Source organism: Eptatretus burgeri, chromosome 11 (genome assembly GCF_056783735.1).
Source record: "Eptatretus burgeri isolate ZD-2024b chromosome 11, Ebu_testis_v1, whole genome shotgun sequence".
Lineage (NCBI taxonomy): Eukaryota > Metazoa > Chordata > Myxini > Myxiniformes > Myxinidae > Eptatretus > Eptatretus burgeri.
The window spans coordinates 56,095,519-56,112,812 of NC_140971.1; the positions used below are offsets into that span (position 1 = coordinate 56,095,519).

Consider the following 17,294-nt stretch of genomic DNA (forward strand, 5'->3'; position numbering starts at 1 on the left):
GCGTGAGGGGTGGGCAAGGGAAGGCAGTATGAGGGGAGGGTAAGGGAAGGTAGTGTGAGGGGTGGGCAAGGGAAGGCAGTATGAGGGGAGGGTAAGGGAAGGCAGCGTGAGGGGTGGGCAAGGGAAGGCAGTATGAGGGGAGGGTAAGGGAAGGCAGCGTGAGGGGAGGGCAAGAGAAGGCAGTATGAGGGGAGGGTAAGGGAAGGCAGCGTGAGGGGAGGGCAAGAGAAGGCAGTGTGATGGGAGGGTCCATCCGGACATAACCAAGTCTAATATGCCTAGCAGGTGGTATTATTTATTTTTTGTGTGGTATTAATTTATTCTCGACTTTATCGAACCGCCTGTGCCAACTGCCTTGCGTGTATTTTCCCTGAAGGTGAGCTGGGCATTTGAACACTGATTTTCATGTCCGCTCCCTGTGGCTGGTTCAAAGTTATTGTTGCTTGAGCCAACCCGCATGATTGGTGGACTGGTCCAAAGGGTGGAGCATGAAGATAAGTAAGTTGAGGGGAGGTGTGCAGGATAGTTGAGGGAATCCGGGAGATTCATCGGAAATTGAGCAGTGAGGGACCTCAGCTGAACAATCAAGTTCGGAAGGATGAGTGGGGAGGAGAAGAAATGAGCCATGTCGCGTTTCTGCAGTTGATTTCATATGGCAGCCATGGCCACAGAGGCATGCGCTCAGCCCTACATGAGTCAGCTCAAAATGGTTGTTGTTCGGCAGTTTTTAAAATATCTTTTCCTGAGTCTGCAGTTTGACTCCACGATTTTACATGATGCCAACGCTCTCAAGACTTGAACCAATAATTGTGCCAACCTGTGCTGCTCTTGGTTCTCTCGGTACTCCTTCAATAATTATTCTATGAGAATTCTCTGTCGTTGTGGCAGTTGATTTGCCTTGAATGCCTACTGCCCTCTTCTGCCAAAGTTCACTAGGCCACCCTGCGTGCTGGCGATACCTCTTCCACTCATGTACCGAAGGCTGTTCATTCAGCAAAACAGTTATACAAGCAGTCAGCCGAAACGTCATCCCTGCACCTCCTGCACCCCTCAACAACCAACTGTTCAGAATTCATGAGTGCAACCAGGCCAGGAAAGAGGAAGCATTGTTGTTTTTGGAACTTACAAGAGCGAGGCTCAAAGAAGGACAACGTGAATTGACAGTGGAGAAAAATGATCAGCTGATACCACAAGTAAGAGAATTAATGAAAAGGAAAAGTGGAGTCGAGTCGAAGAAACACTGAAACCTGCAAGTAAGCATAGGAAGGTTTAATGGGGGTAATAAAGATTATGGGTAAAATTGGGGGATGACATGAGATGGCTGTGCATCTCCTGCTTGAATCCCTGGAGGGAAGAATGGAAAAGAACAGCCTCTGGAAGAAAGTTCCACAAATGGGAGAAGCAAGGAACAAAAGAGTTGAGGTGTACAATCAGCCTGGATTTCGAAAGTTTAATCTGAAGGAGTCACTGGAAGAACTAGTAAATCCTGATTTTACTGGCAATGTTGGAAGACAGACAGCGGAGGGAGCTGGACTGAAGGAGAGTTGGCATAAAACAGACCACCGACCTGCCTGCAATTCTTCTTTCCTACACAGCACAAGGCTGAGTAACATCATTGGCCAAGGACATGGCTGTGCCGCTATTGCAGTGCCCCCTGTAGGTTAGCAGGAATGTGGAATTTGTTTCGGGTGCCAGCGAGAGCTCGCCTACTCTTCAGGAAGGACACTGTGGGATATTTAACGTCCACCAACGAATGCTGGCAGATGGGACACCCAGTTTAACATCGATCTGAGGGACGGCACACACACATTGATGCTTCGCCCTGCCTGCAAGACACCAATATGACAGTTTGCAAACGGGCCGAGATTCAAACCCAGGCTAGATGGCTCAAAGGCTCAAAGTGTGCATTCCCCGAGACCATCCTGCCAGCCTTACCTGTCTGCAAAGCGAGAGCAACAGACCTTATGCTTTGGCCTTATCGCAAGAGATTCAAATCATGTTGAAACCTCAGCTTTGCTTTTTGTACCTTCCATCTTCGAGAAAGGTAACAAACGATTAAAAGGAATAAATTCGCATCTTTCAGCGTGGCAGACGACCCCTCGGCGTGGCAGATGAATATACAAAAGCAGCTGGTAAGGAGGAGATGGAATTCAAATTGTTTTTCCTGTAATTATGCCTGGATCGGGTTAGCAATGCAGGTCACAAATTCCTGCACAATACTTTCAGCTATTGCTCCTGTACACATGCCTTTCAAGCACAAACTTCAAATTCACTCGTGAATCAGAATTTCTGCAAATTGTTTTGGTGGGTGAAGTGCAGAGTGAGTCTAATGTTATTGTGGAGCTCCCAGAATTATCTGATGATTATTCCAAAGTCATAAGGATGGTTAACTTGAGTGCGAAACAAATAAAGAAGGATCTGGTAACGTCACAAAAGCCAGATAAATGTGATTTTTTTTTTGTAAAGTACCGACAGGCAGGTGGAGCTGTGGTTCAAGAGGCAGCTGCAGCAATCCTGGATGTCAGGTCAGGTCACACCAACGAGAGCTGTGAATGTGAGGAAGATGCTTTTTATCTGAATCCTGGCATATTCCACCTATCACCCAAGACAAAGAGCATCCTGCTCATTTCACGACATTCTGACGAGTCTGGTTGATTCTTATTCTTTTGTGTGCAGCACATGGCTGCGGAGTAACATTAATGGCTGAGGGCATGGCTGTGCCACTGACGGCCCTCTGTAGGATAGGACAGGAATGTGGAATTTGGCCATGGTGCCGGCGATAGCTCGCATACTCTTTGCAAAGGGGAAATTTGACAATCTTGACTGTCATTTCACAGCTGCGGTACATGGAGCCTGCTCTCATCGCCACTCTACTTACACAACCATGTGTTACATATCTACATTGGAAAACACCAGCAAATTGCCCGTGCCCGCAGGGGAATGTAAACCAGGTAGGTGGCCAAAGTGCAAGTGGCGTCTTGTCATCAAGTTGGCAAGCTGGGGGTGACAATTCGCATTTATTGCCACATCAGATGCAATTTAAATGCTCCAATTGAAACTGTTTGTTCGATATATGTAGCTTTATGATGCTTCGGGTCCGTAATAAAAATTGTATCGGTGTTAAAGCCAGGGACCAATTGCAAATTTATAAGTATGATGCTCGAAAACCGAACAAGCAAGGAAGAGAAATTGCAATGGTGCCCAGTGTGCAAGGCAAGTTACGCCAATCGGTTTCAATTATTGAACATCAGCACGAGGCATATCTTCAGTGAAAGAAAGGACAATTAAAAAAGTGACCGACTGCTGCCGTTTGAAGTTGTTTGGATCGTGCTGCCTTTACCTTAAATTCACTTTCTCCAGTCACATCTTCACTTTCATCTTAAATTTAATTTGTTTTATTGTCTGTTTGACCTCATTGGTATTCCTAAATCATATACAGTAAACCCATCAAAATTGTGGGCGTTACGTTCCTGAAAAGTGCCGTGAAATCCAAAACTGCAAAAGTTAATAAACCTCTATGGGGAAAATGGGGTTAGGTTCCTGGGCTGAGAGAAAATGTAGGTCATAATCTGTCCACATCTTTTTGAGATATCGTACTATATTGTCAGACCCCGACATTCACGGTCCCGCTATTCATGGACCCCGTGTATTTACAGGTTATAAATAGTCCGGCAGATATGGGAATGGATTGTGCCTTTGATGATACAAGCATGAGCTTTGGCACAGTTAGGGCATGCCCTAAGTAAGATATTTAGCTATCGGGCCATCGCAGAATTGTCCTGTGGTCAAAATGGCCACCACCGGTTGTTATTTTGCCAGTAGCTCAGGTTCTAGACTACCTCGGCTATTGATCCTGGTGGCTAATCGTACATTTTCAAGGATGAGGAATGCAGTGGTACTATTTACAACAACCTATAACTACTCTAACAACTACCTAACTACATATATCTAGCTTTCAGGGAAATAAATAATAGTAAAATTATAAACGCATTTAATATTGGTGGAGTTATACATGTACATGTTTTGAAACTGTGACATATTCATGAGAGTACAATGCAGTCTGCGCAATGTTTCCTTTATAATATTTGGTAGTTTATTTATATGAGCAAACAGTTCATGAGATTATGCTGTATCTTGCAAATCAATAGTGCATGTCCCATTGTTGTTTGACATGTTAGTGGTGAGGGCAAGTCTACGACAGTCCTTCCATTATTAACCAGGTAAGGCCTTCCATGGTAATATTACAGGTTTTCAATGAAATGTAATGTTAGTTTCGAGAACACAGTCCACCACAGTGGCAAAGGGCAGTGCACTGAAGTGCTGCCTTGACACATTTGCACTGTCCTCTGCACCCCTTTTTGCATCCACAGCGTATGAGTTCTCAACAGGCCTGGGTCGCTTCTGGCAGTGTGGTCCAGTGAACTTCCCATCCACCTGTGTCCTTCTTCTTCCACCCCCAGTCACCTGGGGATGGGAGTTCCGGGACTGCAACCATCATCTGTCCCCAGCAGTGACCAGCTTGGCCGGCAGCCCTCTTTGTGTGCTGAATCAGTGCTGCTTGTGTTGGAGGGAGTCCTTCAATGTTTCTACCTTTCTGGGTGAACAGCTGATTGCGTGCCTGATTGACTGATTCCAGGCTGCTAGTGCGGTCATAGAGCAATACCACGAATCGCTCCAGAGACTCCATCCAGTTGCCTATGGTGTCTGGGGTGGCAGCCAAGCCACAGAAGGCTCTAGTGACATCATCAACGGCTAGATGATCAAAGCTCTGGCGAGATGAACTGCATCATTTTCAGCATCGTGCTCACATGCTTTCCCTAATGCAGCACCAACATCCTCATTGCACACGAGCACCACATCACGACCTTGCTTGTGAGCGTCCATGTCTGGGAAGTAACCCAGTATTCTGTTCTTCAGTTGAGTGGAGTGTACACGCCCCGTCACGTGTGTCCCCAGTTGTTCCAGCCTGGTACTGTACAGATTCACCAAGTCTGTTAGCTTGAACACTGGTGCAACCATATTGTCCATGCGCACTTCTTCAATATAGGCGATAAGTCCAGCGAATGCAATTCCATGGTTATCAGTGTCTACATTAGATTCTTGTGCCTTTGTGTCCCTCGCTTTATTGTACAGAGAGGCAAGACACTGAGCATGGTACTTAGCCTCTTGGGCAATGAGATCTCCAACACTGAGTTTGGATAGGAGGTGTTTGTCCTGTGGTTTAAGGGCACACTGCCTCACACGAATGTCAAGTTCGAATGTTGATGCATTACGCAAAGCATTTCTTGCTGCAGATTTGCCACAGAAGAAGCATGTCTCTGTTGAATGAGTTTCACGTTCAATGCTCTGACGGGTGAACTTGTGGGGTTCTGGGTCATCATCATGGTGTGTTTTCCTCTTTTCAGCCCTCTGAAGTTTTGTTTTGTTATACTGCAGTCTGCAGGAGTCATGCCATTTGGCTTTGTGAACCCGGAATGCTGCCTCGATGCCCTGACCCTCATCCAGTTGTGACAGTTTTAGTGTTCTTGGCAGGCAACTGATCTTGTCAAATGCTACAAGATGCTCAGCTATGGTCCTGTATCCTGCCCCATCTGTGCCATGTGCTGAATTATATGGACATGTCAGCATCTCTTCTGTGTCTTTCTGACACAGAACACATATGTTCCAGCCTGTGGTCAGCACTGTTTACCTGATGAGCTAGGCTCATCAGGGTCCACCACCTTGTATAGTTTGCCCATTGTCCCTATGCACTATGCTACTTTAGAACAGTATCTACAAGTTATAATATGAGAACAGTATATACTAGTTATACCACCACCACTCTACCATAAGCTGAAATCTCCAGGAAAATAAGTTGGCTGCCACCACAGTCACAGTCCAGGTCAATTGAAAGCATACAGATATACATGCAGATTAGGCATGTACACAAGTACACAAAAGCTGTACTAACAACACAGATTATCATTGTGACATTATTATGATGTTCTGTGTGAATATGCAGCAAAATATATGAATACACATAAACATAATTATGAGGTCAACACACAACTCATGGGCTGATTCTGAAATTCTGGAAAATGTGCATAACTCCGCTAATATTTGATGGTTTTACTATTATTTAATTCCCTGAATGCTAGATATATGTAGTTTGGTAGTTGCTCGCATGTTATAAATAGTACCACTGCATTCCTCATCCTTGAAAATGTACGATTAGCCACCAGAATCAATATCCAAGCTGGTCTAGAACCTGAGAAACTGATAAAATAACAACCGGTGGTGGCCATTTTGGAAAATGGCCGCCATTTTGGTCACAGGACAATTCTGCGATGGCCCAATAGCTAAATATCTTCCTTAGGGCATGATCTAACAGTGTGCCAAAGTTCATGCTTGTAACATCAAAGGCACAATTCCCCCAAATATTTCATTTATCTCCCGGACTAAAACTGTGACCTGCATCTACATTCGCGCATTTGCTTTTTTTTTAATACTTCAGGACTGTCCTATATCCACCGACGCTGATATTGATTCAGAATTCTTCCACAGAAAACTGCTCTCTCTTATGCACAGATTCATCAAATCTCGTCTTCAATTATCTTCCTCATCCTCCCGCTCTTGGTTCTCTGAATGCTGCGGTGAGGCATTTGCTTTAAAAACAATTTGCATTTTCCTCCTGGAAGGCAAACCCGACCGAAGGCAACCTCAAATTATTCCACAAAGCCCGCAACTAGTGTGTCTACCCTCTATAGAGCCAGAACACATCTGTCTGATCTCAACAATGAGCTTTCAAACTTGTCCCCCTCCTCCAAAACCTCTTGGCACCTTGTGAAGTCCATCTCTGATGTATGCTACCCTTCAATCCCTTCCCTCTGTTCAAATGGCACCACAGCCAACTCTACTTGTGAGAAGGCCGAATTCCTCAATTCTGTGTTTGCCTCAAAATCTTGTGTCCCTAACCCCTCCCACTCTGTACCCATCCTTTCCAGTCATACCCAACTGCTCCTGAATTCTGTCCTTTGCACCTGAAATGGGGGAAAAGTTTCTGGCAACCCGAGACTCTGACTTTGCAACTGGACCGGATGGCATCAGCTCACGTGTCCGAAAAACCTGCTCTGCTGCTCTTGCACTTCCTCTCTCTACTCTTTTCACCCTGTCATTTACCATAGTTCATCTTCCATCTGCTTGAAAATCAGCCAACATCAGAGCATTACATTAAAAAGGTGCAAAAATGGATCCCCTTAACTACAGACCAATTAAATTACTTCCAATTATCAGCAAGGTCATGGAATCCATTATCACAGTTGACATAAAATCATTCCTTCCCTCCAACAACCTCATCTCAGATCATCAATTCAGATTCAGACCTGGGAACTCGACCTTGGACATGCTGCTTCTTCTCTCCCAGCAATGAATGGAGGCCCTCAATATCAGACATGAGATCAGAGCCATCTCTCTGGACACATCTCAAGCTTTTGATAGAGTCTGGCATCCTGACTTGTTCTCCAAACTGTCTGCTTATTGAATCCAAGGTCAACTCCACTCTGGGATTGTTGACTTCCTCCACTCTCATAGACAACATGTGGTTCTCAACAGAACCTTTTCATCCCCTCTCCCTGGCAAGGCTGAAGTACCCCAATGCAGTGTTCTCAGTCCCATATTATTCCAAATCTTCCTCATTGATCTCACTCACTCTCTGGAAAATCCTCTTTCTCACTTTGCTTATGACTCCACTCTCTGCCGTGACATCCATCATCCCTCTGACACACAGGCAGCATCCTCTTCCCTCGCCTCAGACCTTGACAGAAATCACAAACTGGTCAAACACAATGTTGCTGATGTATCCATATTGTCCACCCTTTGCGTTCTCCCTCTCTCATCATTACCTGCATCCCTGGTTTGTCCATCTCGATCTACTTTCCTCCTCCACCCTGCTGTTGCTTTTTCCCCTTGCTCCTGCTGCTTCCTTTATTATGCTGTGTCCTGATTTGTTCTGTGTCATCGCTCTTCCACAAGCCTAGACCATGTAAAACAGAATAAATAAATAACAATACCCCAAATTTGCCGCATTTTTCAAGAACCTATCCCCATGTGCAAGTCAACATCCGACAGTATATCGTTTTTGCTCCATCTCTCAATGATGAAGAATCACTTTTGAAGTTATTGTATCTGGATCTTCACCAATATCGAATCAATTAGTCCTTGTCACACACCCATTCTGTCTATATTTTGTCCGAATCCGTCCATAACTTTGAGATATTGTGCTATATACGAGGTGTGTTCAAAAAATATCCAACCTTAATTTTTCGTGCGTAAACAAATGAAGCTAGGGAGGCGTGGTTTGGTGCACGTATGTAGGCGATCCTAATTCGTATGCGTGAATATTTTCCCGCCTGTAGAAGCTGTCAGTCGCCGACAGACCGCCGATGAGTGAGGAAGTGTAAGTGAGCGCCGTCGGATTTTCGTTTTTGACAAAATGATGGATCACTGTGGTCTCATCGCCAGTGATCACTGTGTTGAAGATGTTGGGATCGCTGTTCACAGTCTCCAGCATGTCCTGTGCGATCTCCAAACGGAGTTGCTTCTGCTCGATCGTTAGCAGCTTTGGCTCGAACTTCGCTGAGATTCTCCTTAAGCCCAAATCCTCAGTCACAATGGAATGAACGGATCCAATGCTGACGCCCGCCTCGTCTGCAAGTTCTCTGATGGTGATTCGACGATCCTGCATGAGCAGGGTCCTCACTTGGTCAATGACGATCTCATTTCGGGATGTTGAGGGCCTACCAGAACGTGCTTCACTTTCCACTGATGTGCGACCATCTTTGAAGCGGTTGTACCACTCTTTTATCTGTGTGGTGCCCATTGCTTCGTTCCCGAAGGCCTGTTGAATCTTGCGGATCGTTTCCACTTGGGAATCGCCAAGCTTTACACAAAATTTGACGCAGTAGCGTTGTTCAAGTTTTTCCGTCATTTTGTCAAAAACGAAAATCCGACGGCGCTCACTTACACTTCCTCACTCATCGGCGGTCTGTCGGCGACTGACAGCTTCTGCAGGCGGGAAAATATTCACGCATACGTATTAGGATCGCCTGCATACGTGCACCAAACCACGCCTCCCTAGCTTCATTTGTTTACGCACGAAAAATTAAGGTTGGATATTTTTTGAACACACTTCGTATTGTTGTCCTGCTGACAGATAGACAGACAGACAAAGAGACAAAAGGGTGAAAACATTACCTCCATCCAGGAATAATCGTTGAAATTAACATGTAAAATAAATGTAAAAACACAAGACTTTTACCTTTCAATGTAAAAAAACATAACGGTCCTTCTTGGACAGGAAGGTCCGAGATGGCATTCTTCTCCAAGATAATCCCAGCTCATCAGCATTAAAGACCTGCTGTGGCCTAAATCACTTCCCCTCGATCAGTTTCTTGAGCCGTGGCGAGTTGTTCTCCGCAGTTTCTTGAGCCGTGGCGAGTAGTTCTCCGCAGTTTCTTGAGCCGTGGCGAGTTGTTCTCCGCAGTTTATTGAGCTGGTCTGCCGATGCTGCTTCCCCGGCTAACTTGACGTTATAGAGGCCAAATCTTCATCTTCCCGGTTACCTCGTGGAAAATGTTCGTAGATCTGCAATGTTTTCTCCCGTATCACCGTTCCACTGGAGGTACTTTTTTTTTGCATTTGTTCCTCGATCCAAACATTAAAGGTTTTTTCCAGCATCCTTTAAATATCAGGATCACGGGACTGGAACAGGACTTTAGCACTTTGGAGAGCACTTTAACCACCCAAGTAGATGCAAACAAGGACTTACAACTCAGCTCAAAAACGGTAAATGGTTGCAATTATGCCACTGATAATTAAATAGGTATACAGCGAAGATTACCGTGATTGGTCGAAACAGTAAAAGCAAAATCCGCGATATTTAATGGTTTACTGTACTAATTACACAAGACTGTATATGTCCCAACATGCTAAGAATACTTCATTCAAACATGTCAAAATCATTAGAGACTAAATGATGACAAGTAATAGAGTACTTGGGGAAGGTTGTGGTCTTTTAAAGTGTAGTCTTTGCACTCTTCTTTTTTTAATATACAGTGTCGAAGGCTTATGGGGGGGGGAGGGGGGTAGTTGTAACACAAATCAAGCACACATATACAGACAAATACAGGAGACAACACTGGAGTGACATAACTTCCCAGAGCACTCTGAGTTCCAGGGACACCATTTTTGCAACGATACTCTTCTCTCCACACCCAGCAAGACAATTAAGAAGGATTTTCCTCCTCCCCATGGATGTCAACCGATGGGCTTTATCTCTTAAATGCTGAGCATCAAGCAAAGAAGGAGCCTACAACATTTTTAAACTTGTTGATATAACTCAGCCAGGGTAAGAGTCGAACAGCTGACCTCCCAGACTCAGAGTGGATGTTCAAACTACTGTTCAAATGTTGAAACTTTTGGACGATCCCTTTTCTTTGCTTCAAATGCCTGTCCGTTGATCTTTCATGATACGTGTCCTGTTATCATTTCCCATTTACAAAGCAGCTGCTAGCATCAAACTCATTAAACATGCGACAAAGTAGAGGGGGAGACCACAGGTTTATCTTTGTAAAAAAATTTGATGGTTAAAAAGGCACAAGTGGAGCAACAGAAATCACCACCCTTTTTGGCTCCATCAACATTCCCTTCCTTATCCATGTTAAAAACACACACACACACACACACACACACACACACACACACACACACACACACACACACACACACACACACACACACACACACACACACACACACACACACACACTCCATAATATTTACTCTGATGGCCACAGACCTTAGTTCCCAAAAGTATTTTATTCATAAGCAAGCATCACTTCCTGGTTTTTGAATGTTCCACGAGCACAGCATTCACTGTCATCTGAGTTAAATGAAAAAAATAGTTCCATGACTATAGACAATGCAAAGTCTGTTCTGCCACACAACTCACAGTACAATCAGTAGAACCAAGTTCAGCCACAACTGCACTCCTTCTTAAACAGTTTGCAGGTGGAAAGTTTTTTTTTTTTTTAAACAAGTTTCTGCTCAAAGCTCCTCCTACTGTCACAATGACATAATTACAGGTGAATATTTCCTAAACAACTAAATTACAGTACTCCGCCATCCATTTCCTGCAGCATTCTCTCTGGAAACTTCCACGCCATGACTAAGTGACAGGATCACGTGAAAAGTTTCCATGTAAACCCGATTCAGACAAAGTTTTCCAAATCCTCATGTCCTTAATGAAGTTTTACCCACACAGAGGAAGGTCCTTTACCAACGTTAAAGATTTGGACAAACACCACCACTTCATTCCCTGGACAGACATCGTTTTTGGATGTTATCATTTCTCTTTAACACTTCTGCGTTGAATTGTCATATCACGCAGCTTGTACGACGTCGTGTGTCGGCACGATTTTCATAAAGATGTTACAAAGGTGGTTAACTGTTTAATCATATTATTCCACTGTAGACACAAAACAATGAAATACTCTAATGTGATAACATGATATTATATTGCTGTGTTGGTCGAAGTGGAATTGTATTGCCTCAAGCGATATCACCATTACAGTGTATGCCATCAAGATAGCCGGCACTTAGTAAAACAACAACAAAAAACATACTTCACACGAATATCCAAATCCTCACCAATTCCAGAGATCAGACTGTGTGCACAGGGGGTTCAAATGAATAACTGCATCCCAACAACTCGACGCGCAATGTGATGTGGTTGTACCAGGTTACTGGCAGAATGCGGACAAAACGAGCCACAAAATGGGAAGCAAACACATTTCTTTTGTGAGCATTGTTGTCAGAGTTTCCAAGAAATACCTGCAAAAACAAGAAAAGCAAACAAACAAGAAAACATGGAGTAACCATAAGTGCAATGTGAGCTGCATAAAGTTATTGCTGTTACGCACCGAGACGCATCCTTTACAAGCCGGATGTCTACAACTCCACAAGCATGCAGACAGTTCCTGATACACCTGGCAGCCCCAGACACAGCGTGTACATCGTTTGTGATTTTCGCCTTGTGCTGACATCATAGGAAGATAAGTCAATCACTAGAGCAAGTCCTTAGCTGAATTGGCCTGGCAAATTGTTGATGTCATCATCACATCATCATACGAGAGAAGGTCAAACTATTTTTCACTTTTGGCCCACATCCACAAAAAATAAAAACACGATAGGATTAAAAACATTTTCTTTGCTTCTCATAAGGGGCAAAAAAAAAGGCATAAAAAAAGAAAGCACCGAGAATGAAGTGCAATAATAACTAAAAAGAGCAATCAGATTGTAGACCCTTGCCAGAACTTGTTTTGTGTGGTGTATTTTGTGTGGTGTTTGTGTACTGGTGTGTTACGTAATTAATAACAGACAATTAGAACTGCCACTTTATAACGGCTGGCAGTGATGACTGGGTACCAAGATGCCCCACTTTGATGCAATCCCACTTTGATCAGACACCTAACCCTGATCCATGATGTTTTTTAAAATTATTATTCAATTGAATTCAGAATGAAATTGGAATAAATTAAATTCAAATCAAATGGAAGACCAAACAGGTTCACTCATGCATTGGAGTAATCAGAAGGAACCCGAACAAGCAAAAATAAAAGATGAAGTCATCAGGAGAAACCTGGATATGATTCCCATTTCAGCTGCTACTTCTCTACCCTCAAACTCATCCAGGCACAGCCAAGTGAACCTTATTCAGAAAATAACTAGAAAGAGCAATCAGAGATTGCAGACCTTCACCAGAACTTGTGCTGTGTGATGTTGGTGTAGTTTTGTGTAGTGTATTTTGTGTGGCGTTTGTGTACTGGTGTGTTACATAATTAACAAGAGACATAATTAGAACTGCCACTTTATAACTGCTGGCAGTGATGACCGGGTACCGAGACGTCCCACATTGATGCAATCCCACTTTGATCAGACACCTGACCATGACCCATAACGTTTATTATTATTCAATTGAATTTAGAATGGGATTAAAATAAATTCAATTCAAATCAAATGGAAGACCAAATAGGTACAGCCCTGCATTGGAGTCATCAGAAGGAACCCGAGCAAGCAAAAAGCAAAGATGAAGTCATCAGGAGGAACCTGGATAGGATTTGCATTTCAGCTGCTACTCCTCTATCCTCAAACCCATCCAGGCACAGCTAAGTGAGCCTTATTAAAAATAAATAAGTAAATTAATTAATTAATAAAAAATAAAAAAGAACCCAGATCAAAAAATCAATAATTGTGGCTGCCAGGCAATATGCCCGATCAAGTTTAAATTTACAACATGCATTCCCCATTACTACTAGATTATAATTGTGAAGTTTCATGTCGATTGATTAAGTGGTCCTAGAGAAAGCATTATTTAATTTTGTTTTCAATCCAATATGGCGACCAAACCATGTGACATCAATTATTCCTTAACAAACTTGTACACCCAAGGCTTGGGGAACATTTGTGTGAAGTTTCCCCTCGATCTGTTCAGCCGTTCTGGAGAAGAAGATTTTTATAAGTTTTAGGCTAAATCCAGTATGGCTGCCAAACCATGTGACCTATGACATCATATGTGTGAAACTTTTGTCCCTCATGGATTGGCGGTCATACGTGCAAAGTTTTGCCTCAAACGAAGATTTTTGAAGGTTTTTTTTTAACAATATGGCTGCCGAATCACATGACCAATGACGTCATCAATTTGTTTTCTCTGGATCATTTTATCTAAAGATGACCCTAAAAAATTTTCATACTGATGAGATTTAGCATTCTACATATGCAATTATGATGTCATAACAAAGGCACCTACGACATCATAAAATAATCACACTTATTCCACATAAGGAGAAATTTCCATGGCAAGTTTCAATTTTTTCCTTGCTGCGGTTTCAGAGTTGCAGAGGTCCAAAGTTCATCTATTTTTCCAACATGGCTGCCACACCACGTGATGTATGACGTCATAATTATCATTACTTCATTCTATATGAGCAGTTGCACCGATGGTGAAAATTTCGTCTCAATCCAACAAGCAGTTACGGAGAAAAACACGAAAGTTCTGTGAAAGTTCTTTGCGGACAAACAAATAGACAGACAAACAAGCAAACAAATGGACCCAAACGCAATACCTTCTCCATTGGTGAGGATAATTAGGTACTGCTAAGACTACAGCACATAAGCATAAGACTCCTCTTTCAGCAAATCTTGGAAGCAGATAGAAAATTGAGATCAACATTGAGTAGGTCGTCCTACAACCGGAAAACCATGAGTTTCTATGTAAATCATAATTTGTGAGGACTTCATAACATTTGGAGAAACCTACTGCTTCATGTAATGCATCTTGTAATGAAGACGCACCTTATCGCGATTCGTTGCCTCATTCTTGTAGAACTCAAACCGCAATCCATCTTTACTGTATGCGACCTTGAATGATCTTACAAACTGCACCTGTCCCAAGTCCTTCGCCCCCTGCGTTATCACGCCAGTCACCATGTGTGGGCGCAAGAGATCGATCTAGAGCAAAAGTGGAACATGTGATTTGCTATTATCTTGATTCCAATCATTTCACTTCCCCTTCACATTCAAGATGAGTTTAAAAACAAATTTAACACAAATATCAAAACCAATAGCTAAAAACACAGGATGTAATTTAATGTAATGAAAATGGAATGGTCTGGAAAAGGCCGACTGGAGGGTTTCAGTAAAAATGACCCCTCTTTTACTATTACACATAAATGTCCCTTTAGGTCCTATCCGATGGGGGGCATTAACTTAGCAAAATAATATTGTGGTTTACATTCCTCTTAATGCTCAACTTGCTTAAGCTTGGTAGTGCTATTGTTCAAACACAACTTGTAATAGTCAAGCAGACCTATTTAAAGGCCAGGTTGCTGGCTGGGTTCCATTACCATTGCAAAAGGATCCAATACAAGCTGCTGTTGTATTGCCCTGCCAGAGTAACCAAAAGTGTCACAAAAGAGACCAATTTGTTTTTTCATCACTCCAATGATAAAGTATGTCTCCATTGTGAGAAGAAGCTCCTTATGGTAAAATTACAACAGCTAATTAGTGTGTATATATGTATATTGTTACGGCTGTGGAAATTTGCAAACCACCATTCAGGTCCCATAGGTGAGATAACTCAAAGTACATGTGTAGTTAGCCCCAAACCCGTTGTTTAGAGGGAATTTATGTGATTCATTCGGGCTGCGATGCTTTGAGTTAGGCGTTTTTCTGTTCTATCTTTATTTTGAATCAACCGCCATAACCATCAAACCACCACCAAAAACCCTCCACCACCCTCACCTCTCTCCTTCTACGGCCATTCCCGCACCACCTGTGAACACTGAGCGTCAGGCTGTCCTGGGCTCGTTCAGTGAAACGCACCGAGCCGCGAGTGCAAATAGCGGCCTTTCCGAGGGAAAATTCGGATCAGGAATGCTACACGCCCACTTCTGATCTGTCCAATCAGCAAGCGCGGAGTGGCTTGGCCCCGCCTCCAGGCGCTTCCGTGTGAAATCGAAATATGCAAATTCTAGGATCAGGGGAGATTCATGCCCCTTTTCCTCCGTCCAATGGGCGAGCATGGCTCTGCCCCCGAGCTCATCCTGATCCGGAAATTTGCATATGGGTTCTCCTGCCGGCCAATAAAGCGCCGAGCGCAAGGCAAATCGTGGCAGAGAGTTTTGGGGCAGAGTCCGTTTTGGTGGCAGAGGCAGAGAGTTTTGAGAGTTTTGGCAGTCAAGTCGGGTTGGAGAGCGGAGTGGAGTCGGGAGGCGAAGGCGTCAAGGTGGTTTCTGCAGTCGGCTGAGGAGAATTGTGGGAGGAGGCCAAGGAGCTCGGGTCCGAGGCAGGGAAGATGGCGGTCGGCGACGAGGTCGCAGTGGGATCGCTCGTCGCAGGACCCAAGCCAACCAGCCATTCTCCTCCCCCAGGGCATCAACAATTTCCCCCTTTCCCCCGCGCTGAGATAGTGCAAAAAGGGGGCCCCGTTCCCACCCCACTCCAAGCGGTGCCAACGAAACCGGCGAAGGAGCACGAAGTCGGGGCACCGCTGGGCAGCCACATTTGCGGCTCGTCACGAGGACGCGGGTAGGACCCCCCCCGGTCTCGCGGACCTGGCCGCTCCTGCCCGTCCCGCGCAAATATTGGCCTACAGGCCCGTCTGCCCCCTTGCCTATGAGGGTGGCTTCTTTCCTTTGCTTTTGAGTAAATGTGTGTCGGCGCCGTCTGTGAAGTAAAACTGTATAAGTGTTGCCATGTGTTCGCGTATTCGGTCGTAGCTCTGCATTGTTGTTTTTGTTTTAAATTGATATATGTGCATTCTGACTGTTTGACTGTATATGTGTGCTTTCGTGGGCTGGGTAATAAATGTGCATTATGTTGAATTGTTCCCAGTTTCGCTGCGTCCTTTCCTTCGTTTGACTCTCCATCCTGCTTCACGTAAAGGGTTCGTAGTGGGCTTAATACGCCCGATAATTAATCGGAACCGTCGAGGCCGACGATAGCACCGCTCGGTTATCCCGATAGCACGGAACGGACCGCTTAGGCGGTTCGTGTCCGGAGTCGGCCTGCGGCGAGGTACGATCGCCCGGTTTACCATCTGCATGGGTACTTAGGTAGGTCGAGTTTGGCGAACAACCCTATCCTACGCGGGTGGCCGATTGGCACGATCGTGGTGAGGTCGAAAGGCCCACCCGTGACTGGCTCCGGGCGATAGTTCCCAGAGGGTCACGACTGAATTGTCCGTCCGGTGGGTGACGTGCCGCGGTTCGAGTCACGTGGCCGATCGCACGCCGGCGGGCGCGAATTGGCAACACTGGTGTCAGAGAGCAGGAAACAAACTCTCCCGTCTCCAGCTAAATTCACGGGGAATCGGTTCAGGGGTGAGAGGAGCGACCCCCGATTCCCTCCAAATTACGAGCGATTTAAATTAACCCGTTACGAGAAATAAGATGGAGTCTCAAGGCGAGCGGGAGCCAGGGGTATTAGAAATGGATTTAGAATGTGTAGAATCCAAGGCCCAGGATGAGATCCCCGTGCAGGAAATGCTTGTTGTGCAGGACGAACTCCCCCAACCAAACCCAGAGCCCGAAATGGGTGCGGCGGCGGCCGCGGTGTATGACACCTCCCTTCCCCCTCTCCGCCAAAACCCCCCGATCCTTGCCGAATCGGCTCAGCCCAGTGCGCCCGACATGGCCTAGCTATGCGCCATGCTGGCGGCAATGAATGCGAAAATGCATGGAAACGCACTCAGAATGGAA

At 44.7% G+C, this 17,294-nt stretch overlaps 1 protein-coding gene and 1 long non-coding RNA gene across 4 annotated transcripts in view; one reads left to right on the top strand and one right to left on the bottom strand.

Annotated features, from left to right (window-relative positions):
- LOC147017115 (uncharacterized) overlaps positions 1-17,294 on the top strand; it is a 41,406-nt gene that overhangs the window by 12,171 nt on the left and 11,941 nt on the right. The window lies entirely within an intron of this gene.
- LOC147017116 (EGF-like repeat and discoidin I-like domain-containing protein 3) overlaps positions 10,836-17,294 on the bottom strand; it is a 56,166-nt gene continuing 49,707 nt past the window's right edge. For all 3 annotated transcript variants that reach the window (XM_085846502.1, XM_085846500.1, XM_085846501.1), the window contains 2 exons: positions 14,389-14,544; positions 10,836-11,868 (listed from right to left, as the gene is read on the bottom strand). In XM_085846502.1, the coding sequence (XP_085702628.1) occupies positions 11,698-11,868; positions 14,389-14,544 (327 nt within the window). In that variant the 3' untranslated portion in view covers positions 10,836-11,697. The remainder of the gene's footprint in view (positions 11,869-14,388; positions 14,545-17,294) is intronic.